The sequence below is a fragment of the Taudactylus pleione genome, unplaced genomic scaffold, assembly GCF_031769625.1.
Source record: "Taudactylus pleione unplaced genomic scaffold, aTauple2 ptg000571l, whole genome shotgun sequence".
Lineage (NCBI taxonomy): Eukaryota > Metazoa > Chordata > Amphibia > Anura > Myobatrachidae > Taudactylus > Taudactylus pleione.
In genome coordinates this window covers 3103237-3120673 of record NW_028284973.1, presented here as the reverse complement: position 1 = coordinate 3120673, position 17437 = coordinate 3103237, and the positions used below count along the sequence as shown (strand labels likewise).

Sequence of the window (17437 nt, the reverse complement as noted above, 5' to 3'; positions counted from 1 at the left end):
TTGCACGATTTCTGCAATCAATTGCTGATGTATGGGGGCCTTTACTTCTCCAGCCAGCCTCCCTTTTAACATGTCTTTGAGGTTCTGTTATTATCCAGTCTCGTCTTTTTACTGTTTTGTTCCCAGTTGTCATGCGCAACAGACTATGCTGGAACAACTCAGAGGATCATGTACGTCCAAGGCTAATTAAAGCTGGCCAGAGAGAAACCAATTGTAATTGATCAGATATTGATTAGGTCACCTGATGATAGCATATCAGTGTTTCTCTGCGCAACTGCCATTTGCAGTTTAGTTGCTCTGCCTGATTGGTGAACAATCTGATCTGTACAGTTTATTTGTTCAAATTGCCATCCGATCTACTGATGAACCTTTGGCAGATGCAATTGTACAGGAAAATACACGTGTTGTCTGTAGATAAAATACAATGTTTTATCTCTCCCCAGCAGATTTTTCTTAGTACTGTATTGGTTTATTTTGGCTACATTCATCTCCATTACAAAGGACAAAAAAAAAAAAAACACACTGAATAACCAATAACAAAAATCAGCTTTTGTGTTCTAAAAAGCTGAAATTGCAAAGCAGTTAGGAGACAGAGTGAAAAGTGATAAGGTGCCAGCCAATCAGCTCCCAACTGTCATTTTTGAAACACAGCCTGTGATTCACTGGCAGTTAGGAGCTGATTGGCTGGCACCTTATCACTTTTCACTCTGTCTCCTAACACTGCTTAGTAAATAGACCCCTAAATTACATATTTTAACTGATCAGGCCCTTGTGACTGTGGGCCTGATTCAGACCCGCTCGCGAGCGCTGAGCGCTCGCAAGCGGGTCGATGTTGCCCAAGTGCGCATGCGCACGACGGAGGCGGCTCCGTCGTGCGCATGCGCGAGACCCGAATAGCGACGGCCAAGTCGTTATGGGTCTCGCACCAAAGTGGGCGTGCTGTCGATGGTGATTGACAGCACGCCCCCTTTGGTGGGCGTGCCGGGGGCGTGGCTGCCCAGACGGAGGCATTCTCATGGGAACGCCTACCGTCTGGGGCCGGCCCCACTGACATCACTAATAGAGCCAAAAGCGCTCCAGGGCTTGCGGCAGCGAGACCCTACCGCAGGGTCTCGTTGCAAGCCCAATGGTCGAGATGGTCTTGACCATCGCGACCATCATTTTGGCCGCTCGCTATAGCTGTGGGTGGTCACCCACAGCTATGCGAGCGGCCAGGAGGCCGCTCCAAAAAGGAGGAGGGATGCCCTGATTCAGAGCGAGCGCTCTGTCAGAGCGTCCGGCTCTGAATCAGGGCCTGAATCCAAGCTCATTGGGCCATAATTGAACAGACTGGAATGAGGTAATCCAGCACTAACATAATCATTTAGGTTCCAGTATAAGTTTGAATAAGGTAAGTGTACAGGCAGAATAAATGGCAGACTGCAAATCAGTAGCCTGACTTTAGAAAGCTCTAAGGGAAGAGGCGCAGGTATTCAATTATCAGCAATGTATTCATGCCCCTATTACTGATAACTCAGCACTGCAATATTGCAGATGTTTGAATAAAGGTGTTAGGAAGATTTTGCGATGTCTGTGGCTGAGATGTACCGGAGACACAGCCAGAACACAGACATTGCGCAGTCATTGCCGATAATTAAATACCTCCCTAACGTAGTCAGCGTTTGCGGGAGGAAATATTAGAAAAACGCAGTTGGAACGTTTAAACGCTGTTTTGAGGGCGTGCATAAATTAGTCACCGCATCCTTACTGGCAGCAGAAGAGCCCTCTGTGTGTCTGGAGACTCGCTGTGTCTGCCACAGCTTAGACTTACTCAGGTGGCTGATGGCCGCCTGATCTGCAGTCGATGTTTTTGGTTATGTGCGTGAGCGGCGGATGTGAGATGCTTTCAGTGGGTGTCTCTAAGCACTGTATGGCAGGTGAGTCATATTTTCGCAGTTGCAATCCGTCCATCTTTAAGTCAGGCGCATAATATATGACTGCCACAGCAAAGTCAAGAGACTCTGAATGTTTCAGGGCTACAACATCAAACAAAAGTTTTGCGGCTATATTTGATTTTAAACATTTCCACCGTTCAGACAGATTTCACCAGTGGGCTTCACACAGTGAAATTATGTTGTGGGTGCAGCAGCTTTTCATACAAACACACATCACTCTGAGATCAAGAGTTACTGTAAGTACTACGGTCTCGCTAGTTATTTGATTTGAGAATTCTGCTGTCTGGATTTACTCCTTATGCATTAACAGGGGTCAGAAGAACACAGACTGCTTTCAAGTCCATAATGGACGTCTGTGGATGGTCTTAAACCAATCACGTAGGTTTTAGCGATGACTGATTGATCTCCAGGGGGCCGCCTTTTGTAAGCGCTGTCTTTTACATGAATGGGCTTTGTACAGCTCAGAGGTTCATTCATAAAGACGAGGAGTAGACTGGAAAAAAAAAAGAATCTGAGCCGTTCAATAATGTGGAGCTGGGAGGTTTCACGTTCCATCAGCTGTTCTGCTTGCCAGATAACTTGAAGCGGTGATTAATGTTCATTGGCTGTGCCAGTATGTTATATGACTCTGCTTTACGGGCTTCGTGTACCGGATATACACAGATGTATAAATCTGTGTTCTGAACTGTGAAAGATAAAAAAAAGGAACAGATTGCTGTGAAAAACTTTTCTTTTTTCTTCTGAGCTTGCTGGTGAAACCTAGCAGGGGCTGAGCTGCAGATGTTATAGAATAAGGAAGTTAATAAGTGTGAACCAAAAACCACTTGGGGTACGGAGTATGGCTTTTATAAACAGTGCATTGGCATCTGGTACTGGAGCACTGAGATACAATCCAGTCCTCTGTTTACTAGAGGAAATTGTCAACCCTAATCCGGGCATGTACTTGAGCACCCCCATTGTACTGATGCAGCCACTACTCTATCCTGAATTTCTGAAGATCTCCCAAGAAAGTAGAGTAGGGATGGCCATTAACCATCAATGTTTTTTGCAACCATCGATGGTGAACGACTAATGGTAAGTGTTCTTAACATAGATGGTGTGGCACCAAAGCTGAACCATTAATGGCGTTGCCCAATGTTGAGATAACATCGGCGGTGCTAGTCCGGTGACTGAGGTCTGCGCATGCTTTTCTACCGATGGTTTAAAACCATCAACCATTGATGGTTAAGCCATTGATGGGCATCGCTGGTTCGGGTCTTCACGCCAACTTTGGATCCCAAAATGAGGCAGAAACATCATCTTCCTGGTGTCAGAGCTTGCACGTTTTGGAATGCATATAAATGTCCCTCCCTTGTGATCGGGTGCCATTTCACACAGGGATCAAGGGTGAAGAGGGTGTGGACTGTGTGATGCAGCACTGTGAGACACTTTCAGGCACTAAAAAATGCCATTAGGAGCACTGTGTTAAAGGGGCATTGGGTTATTTAAAAAACAAACAAACATAGGAGCACTGTGAAGCACTGTGTTGTATGTTCAGGGCTTAAGGCATTTTGTTAAAAAAAAACACTGTGTTGTGTGCTCAGGGCTTCAGGCAGGCACTGTGTTAAAAAAAAAAAAGCCGTTAGGACCACTAGATTAAAGGGGCACTGTGTTCCTCATGCACTGTGTTAAAATAAAACACTGTTGTGTGCACTGTGCTAAAAATACAAAAAAACATTAGGGTACCATTACTAGGAGCGCTGTGAGGCATTGTGTTGTGTGGTCAGGCACTGTGTTAAAAAATAACGTCATTAGGGTTACATTTCTAGGAACGCTGGGAGGCATTGTGTTGTGTGTTCAGGCACTGTGTTAAAAAATAACGTCAAAGTGCCACCCTTATACTAGGAGCACTTTGAGGCAGTTTGTTGTGTGTTTAGGGCCTTCAGGCTCTTATAAAAATATGTAATATAAAACTTGTGTGTTAAAAAATATAATATCATTATTAGGGTGCTGCCCGGCTTATACTAGGGGCGCTGTGAGGCAGTTTGTTGTGTGTTCAGGCACAGTTAAAAATTCTTAATATAAAACTTATGTGTTAAGAAATATAATGTTGTTTCATACTACGGGGGGGTGTTTCCCAATTAGAAGGGAGGAGGAGGGGGGGTTGTATGGCTAGCTTCGTTTGCAACCCTTGTCAGGAATCCTTGGCTATTGACATTGACATTGAATTCTTTTATGGCATTTTCTCTTCTCATTTGCAGCAAGACAGCTCTCGCTAGGCCACATCTGAATTTTATTTTATGTTAACTATTCGATCAATCAATCATTCTTTTTTACCTGCCTTCCGCTACATACATATTCCACCTCCATTTCCCTGTACTGCCCCCGGCCTCTGAACTAGTTCTTGATTAATTCTTTAGCTTAGCATTGTATAGTTTATATTAAACTGCCATCCTGTCTGCCACTGCTGTGCCACTCTGTTTCCCAGATGTACTACTGTGTATTCTTTTTTTAAACTGCCATGTGTTTGTGCTGCTGCTCTGTCGCTTAGTTTAGCCAGTCAACTAAACTGTGTTTCATTTCATGTTTAGCCTCAAAACATGAACTGTTTTATTATAGTGGTTTATTGAATCATTTTGTTGTTGCTTCTTTAATGATGCCTATGTACAAAGCTGATTTTGCATGTATACATTGTGCAGAGCCATTTGTCATTTCTCGTGCATACTTGACACAAGCTGTTGAATAGGTTGAGTGATAAAACCAATTCACTATAATCTATTTTTTTCAATCTGGTATGGAAGTGGGATGAAGATAACCTCTTGGAATTACCTTTGCTGTGCTTTAGGCATGTCTTAATCATGGGGAAAGATACAATTAGTCTCCAGTGTCAACTAATTGGTGGCTTTGAAGTAACCCTGCTTAACCGGTGCATATAGTTCTGTGCTTTGCATCCACATTCAGTGCAGTTTGTAACTGTAAATGCTAAATTTCATTGATGTGCCTTGTTATTAGATAAGGTAAAAATGGAAGCAGCCGGCAATTTAATTAGCTACTATTTTTCTGGTTAAGTCATTAGTTTGATGAACTTCAGAGCAATGTTTATGGCTTCTAATTAACCATGTTAGTCATTTGATTGAATAATCACTTTGCAAATGTTTCTGCAATTTGATTAGGGTCTGACCCACTCTGATAGTCATAAATTAACAGTTACTGTAAAACCGTTTTCAGCAGCTGAGTAATTTGCACGTGTGTCTTCTCGGTGGGGTCCTGCAAGTTCTTGCAACTCCCTAGTCATCCTGCCGAAAAAATGCAATTATTGTTCAAATGCCAGCACAATATTTGCTCTGTGCAAACCTAGTAATCTTCTTTAGGATCATTATATCCGCTGCCCATGTCAAAATGTGCCCTGCAAGACTTTTTAATAACGTTGCTGAGTTTTTTTTTTCATATACAAAATAGATCCCTAGAAAGTAGATCGGGTAATCCAGCCTTCTCACGCAGTCCTTTTTTTTCCAATTTACTTTCAGTCTAGATGTAGGTTTATCCCCAGTGGTGTAACCAGGTTATTTGGAGCTCAGGGCAAGATGAAAAATGCACCCTTCCCCCTATGTGCACGCGCCGGAAAAGCGGGCATGGCCACATGCCACATGGGTGTGGCCACTGAAAAATGATGTGTGTCAACATGACACACCACCGTTTCTCATCATTCTGGAAGCATTCCCTTCCATCCCATATGCACCTTAATGCCCCCAGTAGTAGTGCCCCTTATACAGTGCCCCCTGTTGAAGAGCCCCTCATGCAATGCCCCTAGTAGTAGTGCCCCTCATGCAATGCCCACAGTAGTAGTGCCCCTTATGCAATGTCCCCAGTAGTAGTGCCCTTTATGCACTGCCCCCAGTAGTAGTGCCCCTTATGCATTGCCCACTGTTGTAGTGCACATTATGCAGTGTCTCCAGTAGTGCCTCTTATGCAGTGCTCCCTGTAGTGCCCAATATATAGTGCCCCTTAACAGTGCCCCCAGTTGTGCCCATTATATAGTGCCCCCAGTAGTGCCCCTTATGCAGTGCCCAATATACAGTGCCCCCAGTAGTGCGCCTTATACAGTGCCCTCAGTAGTGCCCCTTATGCAGTGCCCTCACTAGAACCCAATATACTGTATAGTGTCCCCAGTAGTGCCCCTCATATAATGCCCAATATAAAGTGCCCCCAATAGTACTGCCTTTTACACATAAAACTCGTAGACAGACAAAATTATACTTACCTGAAATCCCCGCTCCTGACGCCGTCCGCTCCTCCGGTCCTGCTTGGCACTATGGGACAGACCTCATGACATCTTTCCCTTCACCCAGTGCGGGAGCCAGAAGGCGTGGCTCATGAGTGATCTCCAGCCTGGCTCCGGCCCTGGGTGCAGCAGGGTGCACACCGCCGCCAAGTAGTACGAGTGTGACCTGGACGCCGTCCGATGGTGCCCAGGGCACATACCCTCCCCTACCTCCCTTAGTTACGCCACTGTTTATTCCGATTTGTGTTTTAAGGCTTTTCTAGACCTTGAATATAAATTGCACTGCCCTATGATTGAAATTAATCTAAGTACCCATCAATTTTTCAAAATGTTGCTACAGTGTCATACGGAATAGTTCTGGGGTAGATCTAACATACACACCGGAGGAGGACATTAACAAGTGGCCAATTTCTGTGTTCAGTGATTGCATGTATTTACCAATGACCATTGAAGAACCAATTGACACGAAAGGTAGTCATAATGTCGGCACTTACATTGATGACCGTTGAGATGTCGACACTACAGTGTCAACAATTAGGATGCAGACATTGTGTAAATGTCGACATTGAACATATATGCGTCTGCAGTATGTCGGCATGTTCACAATGTCGACATGTGAAGTGTCGACTTTCTGCTGCTGGAGGGAAGGGTTAGGTTTAAGCACTAGAGGGAGGGTCTGGGTTATGTAGCGGGAGGCTCTAGGGAGAGGGTTAGAGTTAGGCCTTAAGGATATATTCAGAAATGCCGCACAATGATCTGGAAGTCATCAGGACCGGAAGCAGGGGCGTATCTACCCATTGGCAAGGATGGCACTCGCCAGGGGCGCCGACCAAAGGGGGAGCGCCGTCCGGCAGTGCCACCAGCAGCCAAGGGGTGGACTACCCCCGCTAGTTCCCCGGCCCTACAAGTGTAGGGCAGTCCGCAGTGAGAGTGGTCTGCCCTACACAGATTACAAACACACAGCTGCCAGCAGCGGCTGTGTGATTGTTATAGTAGCCAGCCAGTGAGAGTCAGACAGACTCTCATTGGTGGCTGCGTCGTCCACGGAGGGAGCCGTCTGAAGCTCACTAATGAGCTCAGTCTTCTGGTTCCCCCCCCTCGCAGCGGGTGATGGGAGAGATGTCATGACGTCTCTCTCATGCTGCAAGAGAAGAGCAGGGAATCGGAACGGACAGCAGCGGTTGCGTAAGGAGCAGGATCAGATAAGCTGTATTTTTTGTTCTTCTGTGTGTGTGGGCAAGCCTGGCACAGCAGGGGGGGGCACTTTATAGGGGGTGGCCGCTACTGGGGGCACTTTATGGGGGGGTGCCTGCTGCTGGGGGCACTGTATAGGGGGGCCGCTACTGGGGACACTGTATTTGTATGGGGGGACTACTACTGGGTGCAGTGTATAGGGGGACTACTATTGAGGGCATCAGTGTCGACATGATGAATGTTGGTGTGTTCAATGTCAACATTATGACCATGTCGACATTATGAATGTCAACAAAATATACCACACCCAGTTGGCTCAGAGTTGTGCTACATGTGGGTCTAAATATTTCCAATTAAAATTTCTTTATATATGGATACAAGTAATTTAAAATAAACAGGTTCTAGCCCCACTTTTTTTCACTGATTTCAAGCAGACTTGCAGGAGATGAAAATGTCATAAAATAGACACTCTGACCCTGAACGGCCACAAGAGAATGAGTCCTGCTGAAGTGAACACTTCCCAAGCCAGCATAAATATGTAAATAAATATACCCCCAATTGTGTAGTCATTGTGGTCCAACCTTCAGCGCCATCTTGAATACATTTGCATAAATTATGTGTCACGTCTCAGATATACATGTTGGCCACAGCTGTGGATGGCTGCAGACAGATGTGATAATATTGTTGGAATAACCTTATGGGCAATAATGATCTGAGAGAATCTCTGATGTTCGCATGACGACGCAAACTACTTTGGTGTCATTCAGGGTCGTTGGCCCAGTTGCTCTCTTGAGAAGTCCATTTTGTGGACTGAACCATTATTCATGAAGTGCAGCCTATTCTTTCTATGAGCGATGCCCCTTAGGCTCAAAATGGCAGACTCCACTGTCAGCAATGAGTGCACTTTAATGATACTGTGTACTGCATCCCATATGGCCTAGATTAAAGGGGAATACCAGCATATCTAAGTCATCCACCATATATAATTTTCCCATGGCTCTGAGAGTCTGTTATCTGTATGACTTTGTATGGGGCAAACACAAACTGTATAACACTTCAAATTATATTTAGATTTTGGTCTTCTCACCTATTTTAAAGGATTAGACTAATCAAACTACATTCACATACTGTGTAACATGTCAGTGCAATACATTTTATTTTTATTGTTTTGCTCATTTCGTCATGCACACTTGGCATGTTTTGTAATCCGCCTTCCTGCAGTTCCTTGTTGGTTGGTGAATATGGGGGGAGAAGGACCCTCACTAGAGCATTAGGGGTATGTTTACTAAAGTGCAGGTTTATAGATGTGGAGATGTTGTCCCTAGTAACCAATCAGATTCTAGGTATTAGCTTCTAGAAGGTGCTAGATAAATGATAAGTAGAATCTGATTGGTTGCAGGGGGTAAAATCTCCACTTCTAAAACCTCTCACTTTATTAAATATTGCCCTTTAGGCTCTTACACACTTAATGATGTGCTCCATGTGCGATATCGTTAAGTGTTTACCCTGCACTGCCGGGCTCAATGTTGTTAAATACATTGAACATACAAACTGAACAATATCGTTAACGACCTCGTTTAGTGACGGCGTCCACCCTCATCCCTGAACTTGCAGAACCTGACGATATCTTCTGGTTGCCCTGCAAGTGCGGGCGATGAAAGACATTGTTAACGTTCAGCGGGAGCGTACACTGGACAATATTAAACGCGATGAACGATAATGATATCGTCATGGTTCAAGTTATCGTCTAGAGTGTACGCGGCTTTAATCTGTACAGGGCAACATGGATACAGTCATACAGGGTGGTTTACCAAACTGTATGAGATGGGACAGGCAAAATTATAAGATGTCCAATGCTCTTCTCCCCTCTCCGTTCCATCATTACTTTGGTAAATCCAAATGTAGTGTCTCTCTGTAGACACCAATGGCATCTACATCTCTTAGGGCTCTATTTACTACATATTGAATGCGGATTGTAGTGTGATATTACCGAGTGAATTCGCATTGAGAATTCAGGCAATATCACAGGGATTTACTATAAATCCCTTGCAGGGACAGAGCTTGCGATAAAGCTCTCTCCCTGCGGATCCCATCCGCACTCTAGTCGCGGTATTTTCGGAAAAAATACCGCGACTAAGAGCCCGCGCATGCGCCGATCCACCGTCGCTGCTACCCCCACCGACGCTAAGCCCCGTCCCCGGCGCTAAGCCCTGCCCCCCGCGATCGCGGACCCCCGTGACCCCCCCTCCCCCCCCCGCGACCCCCCCCTCCCTTCATTACACTTACCTGCATCCTCCTGGCCTCCGGTGATCTTCTCCGGGCTTCCCGATCAGGTGATCTCCCATACTGCACTGGGGCCCGATCACCTGATGACCGGGCAGCAGTGCACTGTGGGAGACCAGCTGACCGGAGAGGAGCCATCACTGGAGGCCCGATCACCGGTCCCTGGATTCAGGTAAGTAAAAAAAAAATGTTTAATTTTTTTTTCTTTTTTTTTTACAGCAATCAGCTTGCGGTCTATTTAGACCACACAGCTGATTACTAGTACCGGCTCCCGCCTCTGCTCTCCCCGTTAGAGCAGAGTGGGAGCCCGGTAACCGGGGGAGACCCTGGATAACGCCACCTCCAGGTGGCGTTATTATCACAGGGCTTCCCCCGGTATTTTTTTATAATTTATTTTTAGTAACTATGGTCGGATCACATTTCCCATTACAATTATGGGAAATGCGATCTGCTTTACTAAAAATAAGTGATACTAGGGGTTGGAGTAGAATTTTACTAATTCTACTCCAAATGCCCTGTAATAACTACAGGTGAAACTAAAATAATGTGAAAAGGGTGTGAAAACACCCTTTTTCACTTTATTTTAGTAAAAATAATGTTAATAAATAGAGCCCTTAGCCACTACCATAGGCAAACGCAAGGGGGGTTTCCGTCTGCCTGGAAACCCCCCCTCCCCAGCACATACCATGACCACAGTAGGAATAGTAATATAATAAAATTTTACTAGTGCTACATGTTCTTCTCAGTATCACAAATTACATAATTACCACCACCTGTGGATCTTTTAACATGTATCAGCCAGTAATAAATAACATGTGCAGCAACTAGGAGATCTGGAAAACATGCACTGTTAGGGATGCACTGCTATAGAGCCCAATATGTACATATATGTCCAGGAAAGTACTAGGTTCTTCTGCTGCTCCTCCAGGCTCCCAGACTTGCTCCAATGCTCTGGAATGGTGCCCACAATCTAAAATAAAAACATTCAGCTCAGGCAGGGTGGCTTACTGCCATATCTTCTTCATAGATTGGCCATACTCGCTCTAAAATCAAGCGTTTGGAAACCCCCCTCTAGAAATCCTGCGTTTGCCACTGACTACAGTGGCTGTAATTTTCTATTCTTTTTAAATAAATGGCATGCAATAACCTCTGTCAGCCATCAGATGTCACTTTTCTGATTCTGGGCCTGATCTATAGATGTACGCCAATGCCGTTTGTATGCAGCGGCTGTGCAAATGTTGCGGTCGCCGGGATTTGTTTTTTGAGACGCCCACTAGCGGCTTTGCAAATCCAGGCGACTGCGTACAAAGGCGCAGCATCGGACGCAGATCAGTTAATTATCGGACTTCTGAGTAACCCCATGGTCGCGCAGAGACAAGCCCCGAAACTGGTTGCGACACTCTTGCGTTTGAGACGCCACCTACCCGTTGCCACCCACAAACCGTCCCTGCCTGTCCCTGCCTGTCAATCACTTTGTGCATAGGTCCTCGCTGCGGGCAACAATGAAAATGAAACGTGGCGCATGCGCAGTGTGACTCAGACACATGCGCAGAACACCGATAATCGCTCAGCTGCATAAATATCGGCATTGCCTCCATCTCTGAATCAGCCCCGCCTGTCGGTATCTTCAGATATCGGGATGCCGCTATTGAGCCTCCGGTATTTCATACCGATTCCCATAGCATGGGTCCTCAGGTACCACCAACAGGTCATTTTGGATTTATTTTGAGTAATACACAGTTAATCTATGTTAATGGGTTAGTAATTACCCCACCTGCTTCCACAGACAGAAATCCTCAGAACAGGACCTGTTGGGAAAACCTAAAGGTAGCGGGTGAGAACCACTAAGCATTTGGTCAACTGCTATAAATCTGTACATAACATTTAGGGGTATATTTACTAAAGTGTGGGTTTATAGAAGTGGAGATGTTGCCCATAGCAACCAATCAGATTCTAACAATTATCTTCTAGAAGGTGATAGATAGATAAATAATGGGCAACATCTCCACTTCTATAAACTCGCACTCTAGTAAATATACCCCTTAGACTCTGGGACACATGCAGTCTATGAAATAGGAAACATCTCACTTTATCTTATACGTTTGTTAATTATTTTGTTAATTAGTTTTAATTTGGGACTTTTATATATATATATATATATATATATATATAGATATATAGATAGATACATGCATACTGTATATTAGATTTCTGATAGCTATAGATAGATAGATTTTTCAAAAGAGATGAAGAGTCTGATGATCATTTGAAGATTGTACGGAGTTTAGAGATGTAATTAATCAGAAAATATTATTTCAGGCAAATGGGAATCAGATTTGCAAGGAAAAAAAAAAAGAGGAAATCTTTGTGCTATTTTAAGTAAAGTGTGATTGCTGGAGGAGCTAACCTTTAGCAAGGTTGATTATGCTGAAAGTTTGAGTTCAAGTGAGTGCGTTAGATAAAATCAATGTTCCCTCATATCGGAGCCTCGTCGTGCAGAGCCGTGTCCGTGTGTCTGGGAGAACGCTAGCCATGTGTTGACAGGTTCCCTCTCGCTGCACCGTGTGCCCCTTTCTGTTACTCTTCTGTCGTCGGCCTGTCTCATTGATAACCTGCGCGCTCTCCGTTCCAGACACCCCTCTGATTAGCATTGTCTTTGCTTCCTTTGCAGAAGTGCCTAGCTGCCATTCCATTTACATGAGGCAAGAAGCTTTCCTGGCCCATCCCAATGGAGCAGAAGGTATGCCCCCCTACACCTGTCTCACTACACTGCAACAATGTATCGCTCCCAGCCTGCTGGCGCTCATGCTTTGTGTTACCGTTTCAGGTTGTATGTTTGAGAAAGGTCCCCGGCAGTTCTTTGATGACACGTGTGTGGTTCCTGAGAAGTTTGATGGTATGTGCTGACCTTTGTATATTGGACAGTGGAAAACCATACATGTTTTGTGCTGGTCTGTATGCCTAGTGGGCAGCATTCGGCCATTTGTTGGCCGGAGAAGGAAGTGTCACGTAGATAATATCTAACTAATGTCTGTCCATTTAAAAAAAAAATATTAAAAAAATCTATTTGTCATTGACTATAAGGGAATCTGCAACATTTTATTGAACATACTTTATCAGCATTTCATCTCTGCTGGTAATTGTTTGTGCAGCTTCAATGTTGCAAGAAATTACCATTAGCAGTGGTTGTGCAGAAAGTTACTTTTTTTTTTTTAGTAAATGTCATTTAAAGTTGCATTAGTGCATTATAATAATGGTCTCCTGTCCTCCCCGGCAATCTGGAGCTGCTTCATCCAGCTGTTACTCCCTGGTTCGTCTCGAAGCTCCAAACTATAACTCTGTGCCGTGTGACGCTCTGGAGTGAGTGGCAGGACCGGACAGTAGTCACACTCTTGATTTTGGTTCTTGTCTATCTGCTCACCCTTCACAGACATTTTGAAGTGGCAAAACCAAGCTGCTAAAGTTTTAATTCAGCTTTTAATGGTCGGTCAGTGGGAGCTCAGACTTCTATAATTTCAAACTGAATGGTTGATACTTATCAGCTGTAAACAGCTCCAAATAAATATTCATTTTGGCTATTTTCCCACAGAATGTAGCAGAAAGTTAATACATTGGAATTTTTTTATTTAGCACTTCGGGTTTGTCATTTTTTTTTTAATGTGTCTTCTACTCCCTTCTAATTTCACTTTTGCTGTGTAACCACTGAAACTATTAGGTATAATTTGATACAGAGATTACCATGTACAAATATATTTCCCACAAGAAATATCTTTTCTGTCTAATGTATGAATGTTGCTGGCCTACCGTATATACTCGAGTATAAGTCGACCCAAATATAAGCCGAGGTACCTACTTTTACCACAAAAAACTGGGAAAACTTATTGACTCGAGTATAAGCCTAGGGTGGGAAATGCAGCAGCTGGTAGTGCCCCCAGTAGTAATTCCCCCTGGTTGTGCCCCCAGTAGTAATCCCCCCTGGTAGTGCCCCCAGTGGTAATCCCCACTTTCAGTGCCCCCAGTAGTATTCCCCCCCTGGTAGTGCCCCCGATGGTAATCCCCCCTTTTAGTTAAACCCAGTAGTAATCCCCCCTGGTAGTTCCCCCAGTGGTAATCCGCCCTTTTAGTGCCCCCTGTAGTAATCCCCCCCTGGTAGTGCCCCCTGTAGAAATCGCCCCCTGGTAGTGCTCCTTGTAGTAATCGCTCCCTGGTAGTGCTCCCTGTAGTAATCGCCCCCTGGTAGTGCCCCCAGTAGTCCCCCCCTCCCCCCAGTAGAGAGACGTAATTAAAAAAATAAATAAACACTTACCTGAAACCCCGACTCCTGGTCCCGCCGCTAACAGCTCCTCCGGCCGCTTTGCATGGGATAGATGTCATTACTCATGATGTGGGAGCAGCAGCAGCCGATGAGAGTCTGACAGACTCTCAGCGGCTGCTGATTACAATAAACACACAGCTGCCGGCTCCGGCGACTGTGTGTTTGTGCTGTGTAGCGCTGACCGAACTCTGTCCGGTCAGCGCTACACACTGCACTCGAGTATAAGCCGAGGGGGTACTTTTACAGCACAAAAAATGTGCTGAAAAACTCGGCTTATACTTGAGTATATACGGTAATTATTGGCTCATTCTGTTGAGAATCAGTGGCAAACGCAGGTTTTCTAGAGGGGGGTTTCCAAATGAGTGTGGCCAGTCCATGAAGAGGGCATAATTACCACTTATCCTGCATTAATATGCGTCATACAAAGTGCATTGTGTGTCATAATTCCAGCATATACAGGACCAGAGATCACAGTAAGCCATTAAATGCGGCAGTAGGGCCACCCTGCCGTAGCTGAGTGTTTTTATTTTAGATGTGGGCACCATTTCAGGGCATGGGAGCAAGTCCGGGAGTCTGGGGGAACAACAGAAGAACCTAGCACTGCCCTGAACATATATGTACATATTGGGCTCTATAGCAGTGCATTCCTAACGGTGCATGTTTTCCAAATCCCCTAATTGGTGCACAGGTTATTTATTACTGACTGATACATGTTAAAAGATCCACAGGTGGTGCTATTTATTTCATTTATGATACTGAGAAGAACATGCAGCGCTAGTAAAATTCCATTATATTACTATTTCTATTGTGGTCATGGTGTGGGCTGGGGAGGGGGGTTTCCAGGCAGATGGAAACCCCCCCTACGTTTGCCTATGAGAATGGTGGTGAGATGTGCTAGGCCTGGACGCCGCTAGTGGGTGGAAGGACGCATGGCCAAGCATGTGTGGGGGGTGGGTGTTGTCGATGCCTTGTTGTACACCGAACCTATGCAGAAGTGGGTTTGGTTGCACCTCCCAAGCACTCGTCACTGGGATATGACCAGTAATGTTTTAATAAAGATAATGCTAAGAGTAACTATTTTACTTTTCTATTCTGTATAAGAAATTGTAATCAAAGGGCTGAGTTGTGATTTGTATAGTTTTGCTGGAGGAAATACTGCATTATACTTTACAATTAGTTTGACTTTCATGGGGGAGAAACCTTGGAGAGAGATAAAGTGGAGAAGTTGCCCCCCAAAGCAAACAGTTAGCTTCGTGGTTGCTTTCGGGAACTACGCCACCTTATCTCTCTCCAAGGCTGGATACATTTCCCCCATAAGAGAAATAAATATATATAAATGTTGCTTTGAGCCCATATTGCTAGCGGGGTTTCCATTCATTTCACTGTGAATTGCGTTTTCATTCATCCTATTTTGGGTTGTTTTTGTATCTTAATACTTGTCTAGCTGACTGATGTATAATGGTGGTCTACTCTTGACTATCAAAGGGGGAGAGGAATATTAGGGACACTGGATATACACTCCTTTGCTTTCTATGTGCCGAGGACAGGCAAAAGATTGGTCACCGAGATCTTTGATCCCTACGGCAAATGCTCTTCCTTCCTTCACGCAGCCAGTATATTGAAACATTCAAAAGAAAAATGAATACCGTAGTCCTCTTTCTGCACTGTCCTTATCTGATACATATTTTAAATGTACTTAACTTTCTATTTAAAGAAAACCAAAAATCAAATAAACCTGTTTTGGGTTTCTGCTGTATTTGAAGTTAGTATGCAGTAAGTGATTGGGCCAGTTTCTGTCGCCCCTTTCATTTTTGCACAGTCCTGGTAATTCATATGTGAAGAGGTCAGTTGAGCGTTTGACCACTTGAAACAGGCGTGACTCGTTATCTATTTCCACTGGCGTGGAGGAAATTGTAAAGGACGGTGGACCTTATTCAGAGTCGGTCGCGAACGCCGATGCGCTCGTAACCGACTCGATGGTTAGGCCTGCGCACGCGCAGCGGCCGCACTGCACATGCGCAAGCCCCGGAGCGACAGAGAAACTCTGTCGCTCCGGAGCTCGCTACGAAAGGGGCGGCTGTCGATGTTGATCGACAGCTGCCCCCGTTTGGTAGGCGGGCCGGGGGGTGGTTACCAAAACAGAGGCGTTCCTTTACGAACGCCTACTGTTTTGTGGGCGGCCGCACTGACATCATCAGTGATGTCAGTGGGGAGCTTCCTGCTCCATCAGAGCAGAAAGCTCCCTGGGGCTTACGAGTGCCCAGACCCAACCTTAGGGTCTGGTCGTAAGCCCCGATGGTCGCGATGGTGATCACCATCGCGACCATCAACCTGGTCGGTCGTTAAGCTGTGGGTGGTAACCCACAGCTTAACGATCGACAAGGAGGCGGCCGTTCAGGATGCAAGCGGCCGTCCTGACTCAGTGCGACTGCTTGCATCTAACGACCGTCTCTGAATGAGGGCCAGTTTCTCTATTAGGTTAGGTGACAAATAACAATTTTGCTTTTACTTGTATTTTGATATGTTCTCCCCGTCTGCTCGCTGTGTTATAAGATCTCACCATTTAATTCTGTCCCCTTTATCTTGTACGAACCTATGAGGAATGACCGTGGGGCAATTATGTCACAATAAATCTCACTCTTATAGAGTGCACATTATGTGCCTGATTCTAAACTGATGTAATGTGGTCGCAATTACAGGTGCCTCTAGCGATCGCAAGTCCTACTCGAATATCCGTCTGTATTGTAAATTGGTTGTTTCTATGGAGAAGTGCAGTCCTCAGCCTCCCGTGTGTGACAGCAGCCATTCAGTAGTAACGCCACTTGCACCTGAAATCCCATCGCCAACAAGTTAACGCTTAAGCCCCGTACACACTGGACGATATCCCTGAACGATAACGATATCATTGAACGATATATCATTCATATCGACCCGTGTGTATGCACTAGGCGATTAACTATCCGCACTCCCACGGGTCGGTAACGATATCCCCAGTCGTCTGAACAATCTGGGGATATCGCTAACGATGCCATGCTGCCGAGTGCAACATGGCCCCGCTACCCCCCAGCATCGTTTGTTGTTGCCAGCATCGGCAAGTGTGTATGTACTTGCCAATGCCTGCACCCTGCCGGGTCCGTTGCGGAGGAGGTCGCTCCATACACACATCGTTTAGTGTGTACGGGGCTTAAGATGGGTGGCCAACTGCCAGCTCATCGCCAACAACTCAATGCCTAGATAAGGCCCAACTGCCAGTCCATCACCAACAATTCCAAGTATCAAAACTCCCCTGCCAATGATACACAAAAAGGTCCACTGGTACTGGTAGCGTTGCTGACCCCAGTAGGGAAGAAGTGGCCTAAGGGTTCTATTATATAAATATGATCCATGCATTGGTGAAGAGAGCACTTCGAGACCTAAGGCAAGATAGACACTCTTACTGTTTTGTCCTGT

At 45.3% G+C, this 17437-nt stretch overlaps 1 protein-coding gene across 4 annotated transcripts in view; it reads left to right on the top strand.

Moving 5' to 3' along the window:
• Positions 1-17437, top strand: part of ETV1 (ETS variant transcription factor 1) — a 75890-nt gene that overhangs the window by 42930 nt on the left and 15523 nt on the right. For 3 of the 4 annotated variants that reach the window (XM_088453097.1, XM_088453098.1, XM_088453099.1), the window contains 2 exons: positions 12344-12412; positions 12500-12568. The exons of the other annotated variant lie outside the window; for it this stretch is intronic. In XM_088453097.1, coding sequence (XP_088309223.1) covers positions 12344-12412; positions 12500-12568 — 138 coding nt within the window. The remainder of the gene's footprint in view (positions 1-12343; positions 12413-12499; positions 12569-17437) is intronic. 4 annotated transcript variants of the gene reach the window in all.